General features: G+C 47.7%; 3 protein-coding genes across 3 annotated transcripts; all 3 read right to left on the minus strand.

Moving 5' to 3' along the window:
- Positions 1–955: 955 nt before the first annotated feature.
- On the minus strand, positions 956–3,903 carry SODALDRAFT_331573 (peptide-N4-(N-acetyl-beta-glucosaminyl)asparagine amidase A). The gene is made up of 3 exons (XM_028611483.1): positions 3,115–3,903; positions 2,802–3,047; positions 956–2,696 (listed from the first exon to the last, which is right to left on the minus strand). Exons 1-3 carry the CDS (start codon positions 3,446–3,448, stop codon positions 1,222–1,224), a joined length of 2,055 nt encoding a protein of 684 aa, XP_028462270.1. The 5' UTR covers positions 3,449–3,903; the 3' UTR covers positions 956–1,221.
- Positions 3,904–4,353: 450 nt separating this feature from the next.
- Positions 4,354–5,586, minus strand: SODALDRAFT_331574 (hypothetical protein). The gene has a single exon (XM_028611484.1). The coding sequence runs from the start codon at positions 5,425–5,427 to the stop codon at positions 4,621–4,623; it is 807 nt and encodes a 268-aa protein (XP_028462271.1). The 5' UTR covers positions 5,428–5,586; the 3' UTR covers positions 4,354–4,620.
- Positions 5,587–8,213: 2,627 nt separating this feature from the next.
- SODALDRAFT_129769 (hypothetical protein) lies at positions 8,214–9,461 on the minus strand. Its single transcript, XM_028606692.1, has 3 exons — positions 8,878–9,461; positions 8,619–8,813; positions 8,214–8,540 (listed from the first exon to the last, which is right to left on the minus strand). Exons 1-3 carry the CDS (start codon positions 9,308–9,310, stop codon positions 8,398–8,400), a joined length of 771 nt encoding a protein of 256 aa, XP_028462272.1. The 5' UTR covers positions 9,311–9,461; the 3' UTR covers positions 8,214–8,397.
- Positions 9,462–17,409: the final 7,948 nt, after the last annotated feature.

The raw sequence follows: 17,409 nt of genomic DNA on the forward strand, positions 1-17,409 counted from the left end.
CTTGAATCGCCTTCTGCAGCTCTGTGAAAGGTCTGGACGGAACTTACTATACGGTATGGTATATCCCTCGAAAGCGTGGAAGGCTTGCCACCCCGTAATGCATAATGGTCGCTTCTATCATACCGAGATATTTCCTCCCATGAATGAAAACTTATCTGATTAAATCACTGAAGAAGCCACACAACAAGGAAGTGGCAGAAGTTAGAGCTGCTTTATATAAACCCGGACTTTGTACTCGGCCTCGTGTTTATTTGCCTGTTCCTGAACCGGGCTTGATCGTTTCGTGCCCAACCACGTACTCGTTATCCTTAGTTCGAGTCCAGCGCGCGGGATCTAGTCCAAACCCCCCCCCCGTTACGTATGTAAGGTGGTTACTCGTCCGGAGACTTATGTTTTATGAGGTAGCCACGTTTTCGTCTTTCATTCCTTCGTTCATTTGTATCTGTGGCTTGAATACACAACTCGAAGAACCCTCCAGGCTTCGGATACCTAAAATCCCACCAGAAGAGGGCCCGAAATAGCGCTACCGACTGCTGTTCCTGTCCCGGCTCCCCTATACAGGATACAGCCCACCTTATCCTTTCTTGCCCTTTTTATAAAAACGAACGAAAAGCCCTGCGGGAAGCCCTAGCAGGCCTACCGCTATCCCTGCCGCTATTATTCGGTACTAAAAGAGGTATACAGGCCTTAGAGGCCTAGCTTTTAGCTACTAAAATAGCCTCGGCGGAGTGGTACAGGGCGTAAACCTCGGATCCTGCGGTCTAGTTTTCTGTTTTGGTTTTTTACCTGTTTTTCGGTATATTAGGCAGACTGTTACGGAGGATTTCCTTTGTTTATTACTACTCCACTCCTTACTATAGTTTATTCTAGCCTCGAGCCTATAGGGCAAAAGGCGCCGCGCCATAGCTTTAGGGCTGTATGCGCGAAATGAATTAAAAAAAAAAAAAAAAAAAAAGAACCCTCCTGGTGGAGTTGTCGGTAGCTACCTTATGCAGTTACTTCCTTGATAGCGGTAGAGAACTCTCTACGACACGTCAGTTCACGAGTTGAGCCCCGGCATTGCAAGTCGGTGGAAACCTTGACTGGAATGTTTCGACAAGAGCGATCACGCTACGCAAAGCGAGACTTTGCGCCGACATGTCCTGGCTTCGAATAGGCGTCAAAAGGGAGAGGTAAATAACAAAGAAAAAATTCGAGGCGGGGCCAGGTGGGCTGCGAGGCTCAAAGATGGTGGCGTTTTTCAGCTTCTATGCTCCCCCATGGAACATGCTTGCCTTTGGCTGGCGCAAAGGCGAAGGGGCCTACTTGTTCGCGCTCCGGATATCGATGCTTCTGCTGCCGGTGCCGTGATCCATTATGTGAAGGTATTGGGCCCGGAACGCTGACTTTCTCCTCGTCGAAAATAACCGTGTCATTGACAGCTGCCATGTCGCGCCTGTACAGTTCGACGTCAACGGAGCTACCTCCCTCCGACTTGATGCCCCCAAAGCAGAAATGCTGGCGCGTGGATCCAAACCCGCTGCTGTGCCTTCCATCTCCAGACTGGTAGAACGAGGCCTGGCCGGTTCTGAACGTCGCAACCCTGCTCCCCACCAGGGACTGATTCGTATTCCGAGCAGTCGTGGTGAAGGCCTCAAGGCCGGTCGGAAAGACGGGATCTCCCCGAATTTCCAGGTATAATCCTTGATCTAGCTCAGCTTCGATGGTGAGGTTGTTCGTCGGGCTGGTAATGTGGCTGGAGTTGGCATATAGCGGGTATGAGTAGACAGAGAAGTAGAATCTCGGACCCTGTGCTTGTTCCGCCCCAGTGATGGTCATATTGTTGATGTAATGGTTGCCAAAAGAAGCCACGGCGCCGAGATTAGTGTACGCCAATGCCTGGGCCCAAGCGGATGTCCGTGAGCCGTTCCGTGTGGTGACCTCCCCCTTGACGGATATGTTGCGTTGCACGTGAAGGGAGTATGTGAGGTCCTCGTTTATCCAAGAGTCGTTCTGGCGTGTTTCGTGAGAAATGCGAATGGCAGGCTCCGGTGCTTTGATCTCGGGACTCCGGCCCGTGGTGACTGAGCCTTCCTCATCGAGCCACACGAATATCTTGCCTGTCACGACCCAATAGTCCCCGATTCTATCCGTCAGGAACGCGGAGTTCTTGTCGTCATAAAGGCCGACCACTCGAATCCTAAAAGTGTGGTCGTTGCCGTCACAGAGAAGAGGCAGCCAAGGCGAAAGGTCAACTTCATGCTCTCGGAGATCGAACGCCTCCAGCCCCACGACAGGTCGATGTAGGCTTGGGGAGACGCCTCCAGTGAAGACCACGGGGAAAGGCCAAGCCGCGCCAGCTAAGCGGTCGTCGATATACACCTGCACTTCTCTGAACGGACTCAGCCCGGGAAGCAGGCCGACTGTCTTATTGAAGGCCGCAACGTCACTCTGGAGCACATTACTCCACCAAAATTCCTCGGAGGCTTGCCCATTTGCCGAGACAGAGAACACGGCCTTTACTGCATTTCGCGGAAAGCTGACGGTGTTGATCGCCTGTTGCTGGGGAACGGTCCAGGCGCTGCCTGAACCAGTTGCCCCTTTTCTTGCCGAGATTGGAATAACCAAGTCGGCCGGAGGAGAGCCGTGATGAGCCACGTTACTCTTAAAGAAAGTAGCAGTCAATGTGCAGTTGAAAGAACCGGTGTACTTGTCATCTTCAAGTTGTCAGACCCTGGGTGGGTTGGGGTGGGACTGGAGCAAGTGGGGCGAACGGTGGGTTGGGAGGAGAGAAACGGAGACAAAGAAAGTCGAAAGCCTACTTATAAGATTGCCCAGATCGAAGATGAGCGTCTGGGGTGCCTTCCAGAGGCTGAGATATTGGGTCATGTCCTTCCAATAAGTCCAGACAATGCCAGGTGACGGCTTCGGCTCGGCAGTGGAAGTCCGCCAGACTTCGGTATCGTTGAAGAACATAAGCGCCAGACGATCAAACTGACGCCCGGCAGAGGTGACGGTAAAGTTCATGATGACCCTGTCAAAATCGCAGCCCGGTGGCTGATACTGTCCTAAAACGTTGCCTTGAACCTCAGCAACAAGTCATCATGGTTCTCGGTTGTGAGAGAGATTACGCACCGACGAAGGGCTTTCCATAGCTAAAGCCAAAAGAATGCTCCATCAGCAGCATGGAGCAACAAGGTTCCCCTGGCGCCTCTCCGGCTAGGGAATGGATGGCAGTGCCCTGTAGGACAGGCCCGGACGGTCCCCGTACCGGCTGCGCGACCTGGATACATTCCAGCGGGGCCTCGGGCCACGCATGGCCTTCAGCAAGGACGGCACGGTCGGGCTGGTCCTGGGGCGCTAGCAATTCATGTTCCAACTCTGAGCTAATAAGCTCATGTTGGTCCTCGAGCCCAAGTGCGGAGGTTCCAACTAGATACTGAAGGAGAGCAATCCAGGGAGGTCGCATGGTTGATGCGGAATCAACTCCGAACGAAGACAAAAGACGCACTTGTTTTGGTGGTTGGGTTGCTGGTAGCCCGAAGTTCCAGTACCTACCTAGTAAGCGTAAGGATAAACCATGGTCGAAGGAATGAAAAGCTAGTAAGTCGAAACTTTGCGCGTGACCGTCTGAGGCAGACGAGCAAGTTAAGGCAGAGATATGGACATCTGCCTGGAAGCTTTTGCTAGTGCTCCAAGAGTAGATATTCGGCTGAAGCGGATGAGACCGAGGGTTACGATAAAGTTATGATGATCGCACGGCGATTGGAGCGAGAGTTCTGAAAGTTTAGCAACAAGTACGGCAAAGGTCCCGAAGAAGGGAGGGATCGGGATAGGCGGAGATCGCTCTGTAGGTACACTGCGAGGCTCAGGCTTGGAGGAGTTGAATAATTACTGAGTCTGCCGCCTCGATGTCACGGGGGAAAGGGGGACGACAGTGAGACACGGAAACTAGGGGGGAGGGCACAACGTTTCTGCGCAGTCAAATGTACCTAGAAGTACAGTAAGATATCAGGTAAGCAAAAGTTCCGGGACGATTCAAAGGAAAACTGCTTCGAACCTTTTGTAACCAGGGTTCTTTGACCGCACCACAAAAAATATGGTGAATCATCTAGTAGTTCCGCAAAGGTACCGAATCACTTGACCTTAGAATACCCCTTTGCCACTCACTGTAGGTAAGCCGTTAGGGCGCCACTACTCTGTAATTATACTACTTCTACACTTCACACCACATCGCGCAGAGGGCTTCGATCATTTTTGGCCCCTGACTGCGTACGAAGCACTTTAGTCACGGTTCATTACGTCCTACTTCGTACGAATAGGAGTGGATTGAAACGTCAGTGTAATACTAGACGATGCTAATTATAAGACATGCTGGATAATCCGTTTACTGTTTACCCCCCGTTGAACTGCTGAACTACCTTGCTCGCTCAGGTCAAACTGCTTTACCTTCCTCCCCCGGAGAACGCCAGACAATGCATCCCTACGCAGATGCGTAAACAACCTCCGACCTGCGAGTAAGAATCCTTGGATCGTCGCACCGTTACCAATATCCGCAAATCCGTAGCGCCGTGTGGCTGTCTCAGTGCCGTCTTCTCGCCTCCCTTGCCCCTCTCGCATCTCTCGTCCCGCCGGGGATTACTAGTGTCCTGGCGCGCTGTGGTTGTCCCAGTACCGTCTCCTCGCCTCCCTCGCCACATGGGCGTCTAGGGTCCTGTGTTGGAAATAGTTGAAGAGGGCGAACTCGTCCGGGGTCATGATGTAGGTGTCCGGTGCCGCAAGGAGCCTGGACCATAACGAAGACACCGCTTCATTGAGTATGTGTACGAGTTCGGGGTAAGCGTTGTCTGGATTCTCGCGCACTGTTTGAAGTGCCCGTGCAACTATCCTCGGCTCCGTCCAATGTTCCCTCGGGACGGTTCCCTTGAGATGTGCGTGTCGCTGGCTGGAAGCGTTCGGCCCTGTGATTCTGTTGTGCCCCGCGCCGGCTCCGTTCCTTGTGCGGTGTCTGTGCCTCGGTCCGATCCCGTCTCTCACGACTCTGGCTCTGCGGTTTCTGGTCCATAGGATTCTGTCCCTGATGGCTCTGCCGTGCCTCGGGGGTCTGCTGTCTCTCATGACTCTGCCTCTCATGACTATGCCTCTAAAGTCTCTGTCTCTCATGGCCATGAGGGACATGGCCATGTCACTTATGAGAGCTCTGTATCTCACAATGGCTCTGTGCCTCACGATGGCTCTGCGCCCCTGGACGACTCTGCGCGTCGAGATGATTCTATCTTCTTCATCCATACTGCTGTTGTCCCAGGAAGGGGATAGGGGGTCCGGGTTCTCGTCTTCGAACATGTGTTGCCTATATGAGCGAGTCCTCTTGTCGAGGCGGGGTTGAACGTCGCGGAATCCGAGCTTGCTGCTTGATACCAGCATGCAGTGGGGTCCCAGGATGATCATGACCGGTGTGTAGAGGTCCACTTGTGATGGGGTGTAGACGGTGGAGAGAGAGAACAGGTCGAAAGTGTGAAAGCATGGGTAGTTGGCGGACGACAAAACACTCAGGAGGTCTTAGACAGATGGGGATTTATACTCATATTTGTTACTCACGCAGGCAATGGTTCATCTACCATAGACCCAATCATGCTCTGAACAAGGTTCCGAGTATGAGATTTAATTTTTATGTTGGAGGGAGAGACATGAACCTTTGGTTGGCATTTTAGCTTTGGGATAACCGGGCTGACAGTAGCCCTACCCCGTAGCGCCCAGAGTCTATCTAGAACACCAAATGGCTATTCGACGCGGCCATCTAGTGGTAGAGTTTGGGACAACGAATGTAGAACAGCCACAGGAAATGGAACCCCTGGTTCCATCAGGTTATCTTCGCCGGTTTCCGTTGCACGACAAAGCCGTGGGATGTTACCTACAGAGTACGAATGCAGCAATCACCTCCCTAAACGCCCCTTAGGGCCTTGGCACGAGTAGCAGCAGGCTACCGTGAGGTTGGCCGAAGAACGCAAAGGGGCGGCGAGGGGCGGGGAGTCATGTGTGCCAGGAGAAGCCCACCTACCGGTAGTCTCAGATTCCCCCATGGATGCCAAGGTTCATGGTCGAACTGTGACGGTCAACTGAGATTTGCCTGTACGAAATACTTATTATATGTGAAGAAAGGAAACAGTCATAGGTATAGTAGAAGGGTAAGGTAGATACTCTGTAGTAAGATACAATGGAGCTGGGAGTTGATACACCGTATAACCAAACACCATGCAGTCTTATCTCGGAGATGACCTGTTGCCGGCTGGCCCGACGTCGGACGGGGGACTATGATGAAGAGGGAGAAGCCGAGTACACACACACACACACACACATACACACGCACAGACACACGCACAGACACACGCACATACACACGCACATACACACGCACAAGGTGGTCATGCTAATCAGACTACTTATACGGAGCACTGACTTAGGAGACGGAGTACTGACTTAGTAGTGGCTTGGGGGGTGGAGGTTGTGGGTGGAGGTCGTACAACGTAAAATCATGGCTGTTACTAATAAATGGGTTGTAATGAGGCTTTGCACGTAAGAATACAAGACGTCCGTTTTTTTCTTTCTATTTATTTTCTTCTCCTTTTTACTCATTTTTTCCTTTTCTTTTTGCGTCTTCCCTTCATCACGACTTAAAATAGTTGGAGATAAACACTTAGGGAATGGCATTTCATGTACTTATAATTGGCCAGCCCTAAAAGCCCAATTTACTCGGCTCCCCGCCAAACATATGTCGGTACCATCCAAGCCACGTGTAACTTACAGGCCAACAACTCGGGTGATGCCGCACGCATGACAAAGTATTCCGCCGTTATCTTCGTCGGTACATTGCTGGAGCAAAAATGCCGCGTGTGGTGGTGGCGGCTCTAACTTTGCGATGAAAGTTAATCCCATAGAGCCGAGTACTTCGCCGTCCATAGAGTTCGTCTCGGCCTCCTGCTCTCCCAAAGTCGGGTCGAAAGTCTAAACTCAGTACGCGGTCCCCTTTATGTCGTGATCCTGTTCGCATCCCGTCTGTAAGAGATCAGTCTTCTTATTGGGTTCCCCCTAGTTGAGAGAAGAATATGCGGACATGTAATACCGTCGACACTTTGTCGTTGCTCTCGATCCGCGGGGTTGCTATAGCCTATACGCCCAGCTCTCTCGCGAGTCGTGCCAACGGGGGCTCTTTATTTACGCACTCCTCGCGACAGGAGTAACGACTCGTGTGTTGTTGAGTTCCTGGTAGTGTGATCCATTGTGATTCATTGGTGAGTCAACGGTCTCGGACTGAATCTGACCAGGCGAACAAACAGCTAGAGGACTTCCTACCAGGTCCATGGAGAACCTACCTTACTCTGTACAATACACGCCAAGACATGCTGCTATTGGCTGGTCCCCCTTGACTGACTTCGGGAGTCGGTCGACCGACCATAACCCCGGTCTTCTATTACGAACTTTGGGCAAAGACTCATGTCGACCTGGACAGGGAGACCAGAAATAATACCAGTCGTATGCAACAGAAACCAAAACCCGACCGATTATCAAGTTTATTAGCATCCCGGAGAGGAGGGAAAAGGCCATAAGTATCGCTTTACGCTTGGCACTAATAAGAGAGTCGTTTCATGCTCGTTTTTCCATGAGGACAATTAAAGTTTACGCTTATACAAGCCACATGGCGTGGTGGTTGGGAAACGGCAAGCCCGAAGCGGCACCTTTGTCTTGTCTGACATTTCGTCCGGAGTCATCCCCCGGTCCAAAGTTCGTCGATCTGGGGAATGTCGAAAAAGTCAACCACTCACAGCACATAAGGTAGGCACAGTGAAACAACCGTCAATCTGCCGTCGGCTGTTCATGAACTGTAATTAGTCCGTGTATGCTGCGAGCCATTGTTCCTGCGCAAGACCACCGAGTTCCGGTACATTCCCTACCTCGTATAGACAATCGTTGGCGACGCTATGAAATTACCTTCTCTGGGGAATCGCAACAGTTCACACTTTTGTGTTTTCTGAAGTACAACCCCTGCGTATAACAACTCTCCACATGTATTAATTACTTCATAGCTTAATCAGGGGGACGATTCCAAACGCCTCATAGCGCACAAGCACAGCCCAAGCTCAAGATGGAGAAGAGAATTAATTACTTCTCATGTCAGCCGGTATATTTTCGCTCAACCAACATCAAGACCACACAACTCTATCAGTAAGGTCTCCCAGTAAGCAGTACAAATATTGGTACACAGGTCTATGCGCGAGCAATAGACGGGGATTATACATTTCCATCCTCTAATTTGCCGCAATCCCGGCTGGCCGAAAGGGCAGCTGAGAGCAGCGCCGAAGAGGGGAGGAGGTCCGGTTTTCAACTTGGGGGATGTTTCCGAGGAAGACTGGGTACCGAGATTTAGGGTCGCCGCTTTCCGATTTGCCAACCCCACGATCTCAAGACCCTGACAACTTTTGGCAAGATCGCGGCAGTCAGGGGGACACGGATAAAGATGAGGCTCTTGTGGATGGCGTACGCCAGGGCAAGCTGTGTTCCAAGACCTGCAGGCACAATGCTTCGTCAGGGACTCCGTTCTGCATGGAAAGAATTGAAACGTGGGTTGTATAGGCCGAACTTACTAGCTTCTGCCCGGTTGCGCTCATCGGCCTTTTCCACTCCCCAACTAGCCATCTCGATGTGTTCGCTGATCATGTCGCTGCCGAGCCGTTCCATCTCAGCCTTCTTAAACGCCGCTCGGGATTCGCGCCACTTGTTCTGCACTGCTTCCGGTATCAGGGCCTGGGTGTGGGAAACAACCCAATGCTCCATCGCGCCTATGTACCGTCGTGTCAGTGCAGGATCGACCCCGCAAACCAAGTGTAAGGGAAACCGTCGTACCTATTTTATCCGTGCCGACGACCTTGACAAGAAGATAGCAAAAAGGGAAGTCAAGCACGCTCAGTGCGAGGTAGACGCCTAGTGCTGTCCATCCATATTCTTTGGACATCCTCCTTAGTCTCCCACTCAAGGACAGTGGCTCTTGGCCAGACTGGCCCTGGGACGCATTTCGGGGCGCAGAAGAGAAGAAGGATCGTTGACCGGTTCGGAATGATATAGGGTTTCGATACGATGTTCGGAATGCGCCCCGGTTGTTTAGGAGTCTCGTCACAGGCCGAGAAACACTATATCCCCTGCTGAGTGCCAGGTATGGCGTTGTGACAGCTCCCCCCCTTGTTGCTTGACGAGTCCAAACGGCTTCCCAGAAGGCACAGGCTGGCGTCGTCAGGGATGGCCGTGTTATCGGCACACCGCGGAAGATTGTCCCCAGCATGGCGACCTCGATTAGTTGTGTCTTTCTCCACCGCCCAACAGTCGAGACGGGTACCTCAAATTCGGGTGGCGATCGGATCGGTAGATGTAGGAAGTCGGTCGAGGACAAAGCTCTGGGGCACAAGAGATAACGGGACTGCAGCAGCGACGAGGCCGCCCTTATTCGGGCGATTTTGGCCGTCAACGAAGCTGCTTCGCAGAGATCAAGATTCGGAGGCGCCGGAAATGCGAATGACCTCCTCAATGTTCTCAGCTTTGGATTTTTCTTGACCTTGCAGCCTTTGGCCAACTGAGGCAACACTGTTAGAGACTTTCAAGATGTAACCGACATTTAGGGAAGGGCCACTGAGGTCTGTTATGTGCGTGCAAAGCTTCACCACACCAGAAGGTCTGGAGCTTTAACTTTTTCTTCGTCCTTTTTTTCCCCCCGCTCCCTTCGGATAATTAAGGTGCAGGTAGCTGTACGGATATGGTACCATGATGAAATCGGCAATGCCTATACCTAAGGCAGGTACCTAATTACGCCCTAACTCCGTACTCGTACCTTCGTACCTAGGTACACCCTATGCCGCGAGGTGATGTCGGGATGTGGTACGTGCACCGCTTATCTCAGCACACCGGATCTTTTCCATGCCATGTGACCGATATGCACTATTGCTTGGTCCCCCCCGACAATCCATCTCTCCTTCGCATCTGATACCAATGTCGACCTAGGATGTTCAGATGTAATTACGGAGTGTTTAATGTTGACAAACATAATATCGAAGCATACTTCGTGGGATAATATCAGTGCTCGAGGGTCTGTCCACTATGCTCAAAATCAATCCGAGGACCGGATTCGTTCCTTCCATTGGTACCGCAAGGATCAAACCAGTTCATAGGTACAACGTACCTCGCACGACTCGATTATGTACACGCCATGGTCACAGAACTTTCTTTTTCCTCCTTCCCCTTACGTACAGCGTACAGAAACGACATCTTTAGGGCGGGATAATGTAAAGCCACTGCTAGGATCAATTGCGCCAGATGTGCTCATGTGATGTCGCTGTCGCTGCAAAGGACCACTCATCGACTGGCTGCGCGCGTGGGGAGCTGAATGAACTTCGATCCTCTGCTGGGTATTGTACATGATGGTTTGCTATTAGAGGTAGTTGCCTGTCAGTGGCGGCCATGGGAGCCGTTGAGATTGATAACGAAACCCGTTAGTCCAGGGCAAGAGCCAGACATTGACAGGCACCTAACCGTTTGGGATTACTTTTGAGTACCCAGGGGTTATAAGAGATGAAAAGACGAAAAAGACAGTGATTTATAAGACGTGCGAATCATCAATTACCGTATTATTTTAATAAATTCGTCTAAGGCTCTTTTCTGCTTACGTTAAAAATACCCACTTCCCTATATAGTCTAAATCGATCGGAAATTACGTATCCCGGTAACCCTCTATCTCCTATAGCCTTAATAATCGACTACTATATAAAATTGCTTAGTTTTATTAGTCGATTTATATCGCACGTTAAATAGCACTTGGATAATCCACTTAGTAGAGCAGAAATCTCGTATGTGTGTATTATCTTAAGTTATATCTAGGAGAGTCTCTTATACCCTTAATTAGGGTGGTGAAGACTCTGTTATAGGTACTATATCATTTAGATCCTATCTGGTCTTTTTCGGTATCCGCCCTTATTATATCCTGATACCCGAGGTCCCCGATATCCGAAGCCCTTATTTATAGCGTGGATCCCCCCTAGATCCCCTATAGACCACGTTATAGTCTGTGCGCCTATACGATATACCCCCTTAGTTAAGGTGGGTCTTCCTAGGTTAACTAACTAATCAGAGGCTTCGGTTTAAACTAAACGCTCTTAACTTTTCTATTGTAAAATTAATAGTTAGGGGAAAACGCCCTCGTAAAAGGGATCTAAATCCGCCCTATTTAACCGTTTAATTTAAATCTATCTTAATTAGTTCCTCGATCCTGATTAGCCGGATCTGCTTAATCGGATCTATATCTATCGGATCTTTTACGCCCTCGGGGGCCTTTATTATAGCTGCTTTAGCGCGTTTAATCTCTTCGTATAGTCGTTTAGACCACTTAATATAGTCCTATTAATCCGTTAAATTAAGCTATTACCAGAGTCTTTTAATCCCTGCCTCTAGTAGTGCCTTTATTAAACCGTCCGCGATTATCTCCTTTATATTAACGTACGTAACCTTAAAGAGGCCCTGCTATACTAACTAATATACCTACTAGTTATAAATATCGACGTGCCGTAGCCTTATTCGTAGGCGTTATACCTTCTTATTAACGAGGTTAATAGTCTACTAATTATCGTAGTGTAGTTATAGTTACTATTAGTCTGACCGAAGCTCTAAGTCCCTTAATATCCGGCTAACGAATAACGTCTTTTTAGCGGCCTCTATAAGAGCGAGTAGTTCTGATTCTATTAATAACGTCGTGACCGTCGGTTACTTACCCGCCTTCTAGTTAACGGTTCCCCCGAAAAGCTTTATCGTATATCCTTATAAGCTCTTACGGTCTGGATTATCCCTAAAGGACGCGTCGCTTACTATTAGGAAGAGCCTATCCCCGCCGAATTCTGGGTTATAGTGTCTTATATAATATAGGAATAGTAGCACTTATTAAGCCCTCTTAAGATAGTCGGAGGAGGGATTAACGTTATATTAGGAAAGCTTTAAATAGGCGAACGCGATATCGGGTCTTATCACGATAGTAGCGTATAGGATAAAACCGATTATACCCTAATACTAGCGGACCTCGGGAATTAACGCGCGGGTACTATCGCGAGGTATTACCGGCTCCGTAGATAATAGGACTTTTAGTGGTTTTCGGCAGAGTATATCTACGTAGTACTTAACTGTAATCTTCTTTACGTAAGAGGATTATAATAGCTATAACCTACGGGTGGCTCTATCCCTTAGGACCTTAATTCCTAGGAACTAACGGATTTCTTCGCCTCCTAATAACCTATAGCTCCGCTTAAGGGTAACCTCGAGGTTATCGGCATCCGTCTTACGGTCTTTATAGTATATAAGTCCGATATCGTTAATATAGAAGAATAGGATTAAACCATTGTGGATCCTAATATAGGGGTTATTAGGGATAGCTATAAAGCTTATCCTCTATAGCGTTCCGCTGAATTCCTCTTACTATAGCAGTAACGATACCCTTAAACCGAAGAGGGCTTTCCGTAGTAGTAGGACCTTACCTAGTACTTCGTAGCCTTACGGTATCTTTATAAATACCTCTTCCTTAAGGCTAGCATCAACGAACACGTTAACAGCATCGAACTACCTTATCTCTAGATGAAATCGGGCGGCGATCGCTATTAGTATACGGAAGGACTATAAGGCTAGCGTTACAGCGTAGTTATCTTTAGTCTCTAACCGTTTTTATTAATCCCCTCAGACTATATGGCGTGCCTTATACTTAAGGAGGGTGCCCTCCTTATTAAATTTATAGGTGTATACCTATCTATAGGCGAGGACTTATTACTTATTAGCCTAATCACCACCTACCTCCTACTAGTAACCTATTTATCGGTGCCCCTTAAGGTATTCCCCCTTAGCCTATAACCACCGCTCCCGTAACGGGTGGAGGCGTATATCGCGGTGGTGGTTTAGCGGAGGCAGGAGATCCTCGCGGGTTAGGCGTGATAGCGGCTAAGAGGTATTAGAGGGAGTAGAATCTATAGCACTAATATCGCTATCGTTAATAGCTTACTTCCTCGCGCGTATAGGGTTATAAGTCCTTCTAGCGTTATAGAACGCCTTCTAGGCGTTATTATTCTGCACCTTCTCGGTCTTATAGATACTTATAATAGATAGGCGTACCGCTAATATACACACCCTAAGGGTATCTATGGCTGCCCGTTAATTATTATTATCTCCTTCTACTTTAACGCCTCTAACTACCGCTAACGCTATAAGGAACGCGCGCGTAGGATCTTCCGGGGATATTAGAGGCGTAGGAAACGGTTTAAACCTCGTAGCGGTAAACCGCGGAGTGTCCGTAATAGTATTAGTATCCGTAGTAATAGCGGTAGCCTCTCCTGTAATAATAGCAGTAGCGTCTTCCTAGCCCGTAGTAATAGCGGTATTATTACCTTTACCCGTACTAATAACGGTGGCGTTGCCTTTACCCGTAGTAATAGCGGTGGCGTTAAAGTCTTCCGACTTAAGATCGAATGCGTCTACGGCTATACCCCTGAATAGTAGCCTATTCCCGGTCGTGGCATCGCTAGATTAAGTGATACGGATAGATTATAGGCATTCCCCGATTTCCTCGGCGAAAGCTATAGCTTATGGCGTTTTAATCCTGCCGTTAAATATCTCGTCTTCGTTAAAGACCACGTCTCTTATAGTAATAATATCCGTTAGGTGTGGTAACTAAATACGGAAGCTATTCAAGGATTAGTATCCGACGTGATAACTAATCTATACCTTCGGTTCTAGCCTTTATAGGCGGTTCCTTTTAGCATAGGTATCGCGCGTTTTTATGAAGGCTTTATAGCCGTAAGCTTATAGGTGCGTAAGGTCAGGTTAACGGCCGCGTAGGCCTTCGTATAGTGTCTTCTAATCGTTAATATATCGTGGCGTCCTATTATACAGATATATAGCAGTCTTAAAGATCTTAGGCTAGATTGATATAGGCAGATTAGCCCTAATCCTTATAGGCCTCGCCCTCCTTTTAACGATGTCTTTAATCCGTTCTATAACGCCGTTTTAATCCTATGAATATAGTGCTAACGGCTAGTATTCCACCCCCTTAGCAGCGAGGAAAGCAACGACTTCTAGGTGCTAAAATATCTCGAAATCGGCTCGTAGGATACGTGGCCGGACATTAAATTAGGTCTTAAGCAGGGTAAAAACGTCTTTTAACGCGTATAGGATAAAGCCTTAGTCTCTCTTCTATAGGTAGTAATCCCACGTATAACCTATATACACGTCGATAACGAATATAATAGACTTATATAGGCCGCCTAGCGATTCCGACTCTTCTAGATCGTGAAAATCAATAGCCAGGGCCTCTCCGGGCTTTAACGGGTAAAGGGATAGTATCCGTCAGATCTACGCAGGTATTTATAATTGCCTATACGCGTTATAGTCCGTTATACGAGGTCCCTTTATCTTTACCCCCTAAGTAGCGTCGACGATCTTCGCTAGAGTATCGGTGTCATAGTAGCCGAGGCGTTCGTGCTACCGTTATACTATAGTCTTCTACGGTTACCGCGGTTATCGTGATCTTCTATACGGGTTATCGCGCGGGTACCTTACCGAGACCGCGAACGCGGTAGCGGCCGTGGCTTCCGCGCACTCGATTATATACTGGCCGTGGATATCTAGTAGCTTATAGATAGGCCGTTTATCAGTGGAGCTAATAATAGTGTTATTTACGGTATCCTAGCGGTAACCTTATAGGCGTAGCTAGCGTTCCGAGACGATATTAGTAACGAATTCCTTATAGTATACGACGTTATAAAGGCGTAGTAGCCTTTTCGTGCCCGATAGGGATTACACACGTAGCTTAACGTCTCCGTATCCGAGGATAGAAGCCTTATAAGTGCCTACCTAAAGGGATAAGGATAAAGTATCTATAGGTGGTCTAACGGCCGTAAAACGGCCTTAATTATTAAAGATATAGATTAATAACCCTGAGTCTAGGATCGTGTAGTATAATAACGCTCTGGCTTAGTTAATAGAAAGGGATACCCCCTATTCTTATTATAATCTTAATAGTGTTATCGTACGACGACGCGCTACCCCCTGGGTTAGGTAGGCTCTTAGTCCCGTCGCGGTAATAGACAGGTCTTTTAAAGCTATGCTTACGGGCGGCCTAGTAACCCCCCGATTTTATTATATAGTAGTTATACTAGGCGTAGTATTATAGAGTTAATCTTCCTAGACTTCCTTTATCTTATTAGCAGTAATAGCCTCTAAGGCTTCCCGCCTCTTCTATATCGCGGTATCTACGCGGCTTTTAAAACTATAAGTACATATCTTCTTTTCCGTAACCTTCGTAATATCTTTATAGCCACGCTAGGTATAAGGGCGTATATCCGGCCTTACGTACTAATAGGCGGCGGTAGTATAAGGGTTCTTATATATCTCGTAAGGCCTCCTTATTACGGGAGGGATAGCCTTTACGGATATATTACTACGAGGACGCTTCTTATTATCTTTATTATTAATAGTATCCTTAGTATCGGGGAGGTTCCTAAAGGTGTTAAAGGTGCCTCTCCCGACTCTAGGCTTTATAGCGGAGGATTATAGGCTCTTTATATTACTAAGAACCGCATGTAGAGCCTTTACGAAGTCGTTAATCGTTAGCTTATTTTCCGTAATCTTATGATAGTTATTTACTAGGTAGTTATTACTCTATTCCTAGGCGATAGGTCTAATAGCTTTTAACGCGTCTTCTACCTAATAGTCCACGCTTAATAGCTCTAAAACGCCTATATATTTATAGTATATTATCGCTATTTTCTAGCTTATAACCTAGCCGTCTATATCCTTAGTTATAGCCTTTATAGGCGTAGTGTATTATTAATATAGGACTAAGGCTTCCTTACAAAGGTTTATAGGGGTTAGTTCTATATACGCGTATAGGAGAGTAATCTAAGCCTATAGGTTATTTATAGTATTATCCTATAGCTAGGCGAGGAGGCTATATAATATAGTATAGACGGTCTTTTCCATATAGAAGTATATCTTATTAAACTCCTTTTACTACGCGTTATAGTCTACCTTTTCCTTATAGTATACGCGGCGATCTTATAGGTAGCGCGTACGCCCCTTTTTAAAGAGGTCGTCGATAGATATAGGTATCCTAGTCGTTAGTTCTTTTATTATAGCCGTAGCCTTTTAGGGAGCGGCCGTCTTCCTTTTACTAATAGCCGTGGCCGCTATAGTACCGGCTATAGTAGCCGTGGCGGCGTCCGTAGCGTCCGTGGCCTTATCGCCCTTTAGCGTAATAGTGGAAGACGGAGTAGCCGTAATAGTAGTGGCCGTGGCCTCCTCCGTATTAGGGTCTACGGCGAGGGCCTTATATTTACGGATATTAGGCGGCGTAGGTATAGGGAGGAGATAGGCGTTAGCCTCCTTATCGCTTAGTTTTAGATCTAGGTAGTTATCCTAGTAAGAGGCCAATTTACTGTGTACGGCGTGCTCCTAAACTACCTAATCCCTTTAGTTAATAAGGGTAATAGCGGCAGCCTTTTATTTAGCGTTAGATACGTTAGAAGATATCTTTACTAGTTTATCGGTTAATTAATTAATAGGTAGGTTAATTAATCTTTTAATTACTCTAATTAGGTCGATAGTAGTTATTTAAGAGTATTTATATAGACGTGATTACTTCTTTATAGTAGAATAAGGGTAGCCTTATTAATATCTATTATTTAGGCGTTATAAACCAGGCTTATAACTATCGCACGTTAAATAGCACTTAGATAATCCACTTAGTAGAGTAGAGTTCTCATGTATATATATTATCTTAAGTTATATCTAGGAGAGTCTCTTATACCCTTAATTAGGGTGGTAAAGACTCTGTTATAGGTACTATATTATTTGGATTCTATCCGGTCTTTTCCGGTATCCGCCCCTATTATATCCTGATGCCCGAGGTCCCCGATATCTAAAGCCCTTAGTTATAGCGTGGATCCCCCCTGGATCTCCTATGGACCACGTTGTGGTCCGTGCGCCCATGCGATAATTTAAAGTAAGGTCGTAATCTGTGGGGCGTCTAGTTTTCGGCCTTTGACGAACTTGTTAAAATATTACGGTGATTTATATAATACTCTAATTATAGTAGTATATAATATGCCCTGTCCAGGCATATCTCTGGCCAGCCAGTACTATCGGACCTAGGGCTTCTAGGGTTCGGAATAGCGACCTTTAGGTACAGAAAATAGGGTATAATAAAGATATCCTCTACTAATCTAAAGGCGGGCTTACCGAGAATATATTCTCGGCGAGCCCCGGACTATCTATTCCTCTATACGGCCGGTCTATTCCTGATATTCGGGGCTATACGCACGTTTAGGGGTCTTAGTCCGGTCTCTAGATATTCGTTTAGGTACT

The sequence above is a fragment of the Sodiomyces alkalinus genome, assembly GCF_003711515.1.
Source record: "Sodiomyces alkalinus F11 unplaced genomic scaffold SODALscaffold_21, whole genome shotgun sequence".
Classification (NCBI taxonomy): Eukaryota; Fungi; Ascomycota; class Sordariomycetes; order Glomerellales; family Plectosphaerellaceae; genus Sodiomyces; species Sodiomyces alkalinus.

Coding starts and splice junctions, on each gene's coding strand:
- SODALDRAFT_331573 (XM_028611483.1), bottom strand. CDS start 3,448: ATGCGACCTCCCTGGATTGCTCTCCTTCAGTATCTAGTTGGAACCTCC. Junction 3,048..3,114: donor CTATGGAAAGCCCTTCGTCG/GTGCGTAATCTC, acceptor GCAACGTTTTAG/GACAGTATCAGCCACCGGGC. Junction 2,697..2,801: donor CGATCTGGGCAATCTTATAA/GTAGGCTTTCGA, acceptor GACAACTTGAAG/ATGACAAGTACACCGGTTCT.
- SODALDRAFT_331574 (XM_028611484.1), bottom strand. CDS start 5,427: ATGATCATCCTGGGACCCCACTGCATGCTGGTATCAAGCAGCAAGCTC.
- SODALDRAFT_129769 (XM_028606692.1), bottom strand. CDS start 9,310: ATGCTGGGGACAATCTTCCGCGGTGTGCCGATAACACGGCCATCCCTG. Junction 8,814..8,877: donor CGTCGGCACGGATAAAATAG/GTACGACGGTTT, acceptor GACGGTACATAG/GCGCGATGGAGCATTGGGTT. Junction 8,541..8,618: donor GCGCAACCGGGCAGAAGCTA/GTAAGTTCGGCC, acceptor TTGTGCCTGCAG/GTCTTGGAACACAGCTTGCC.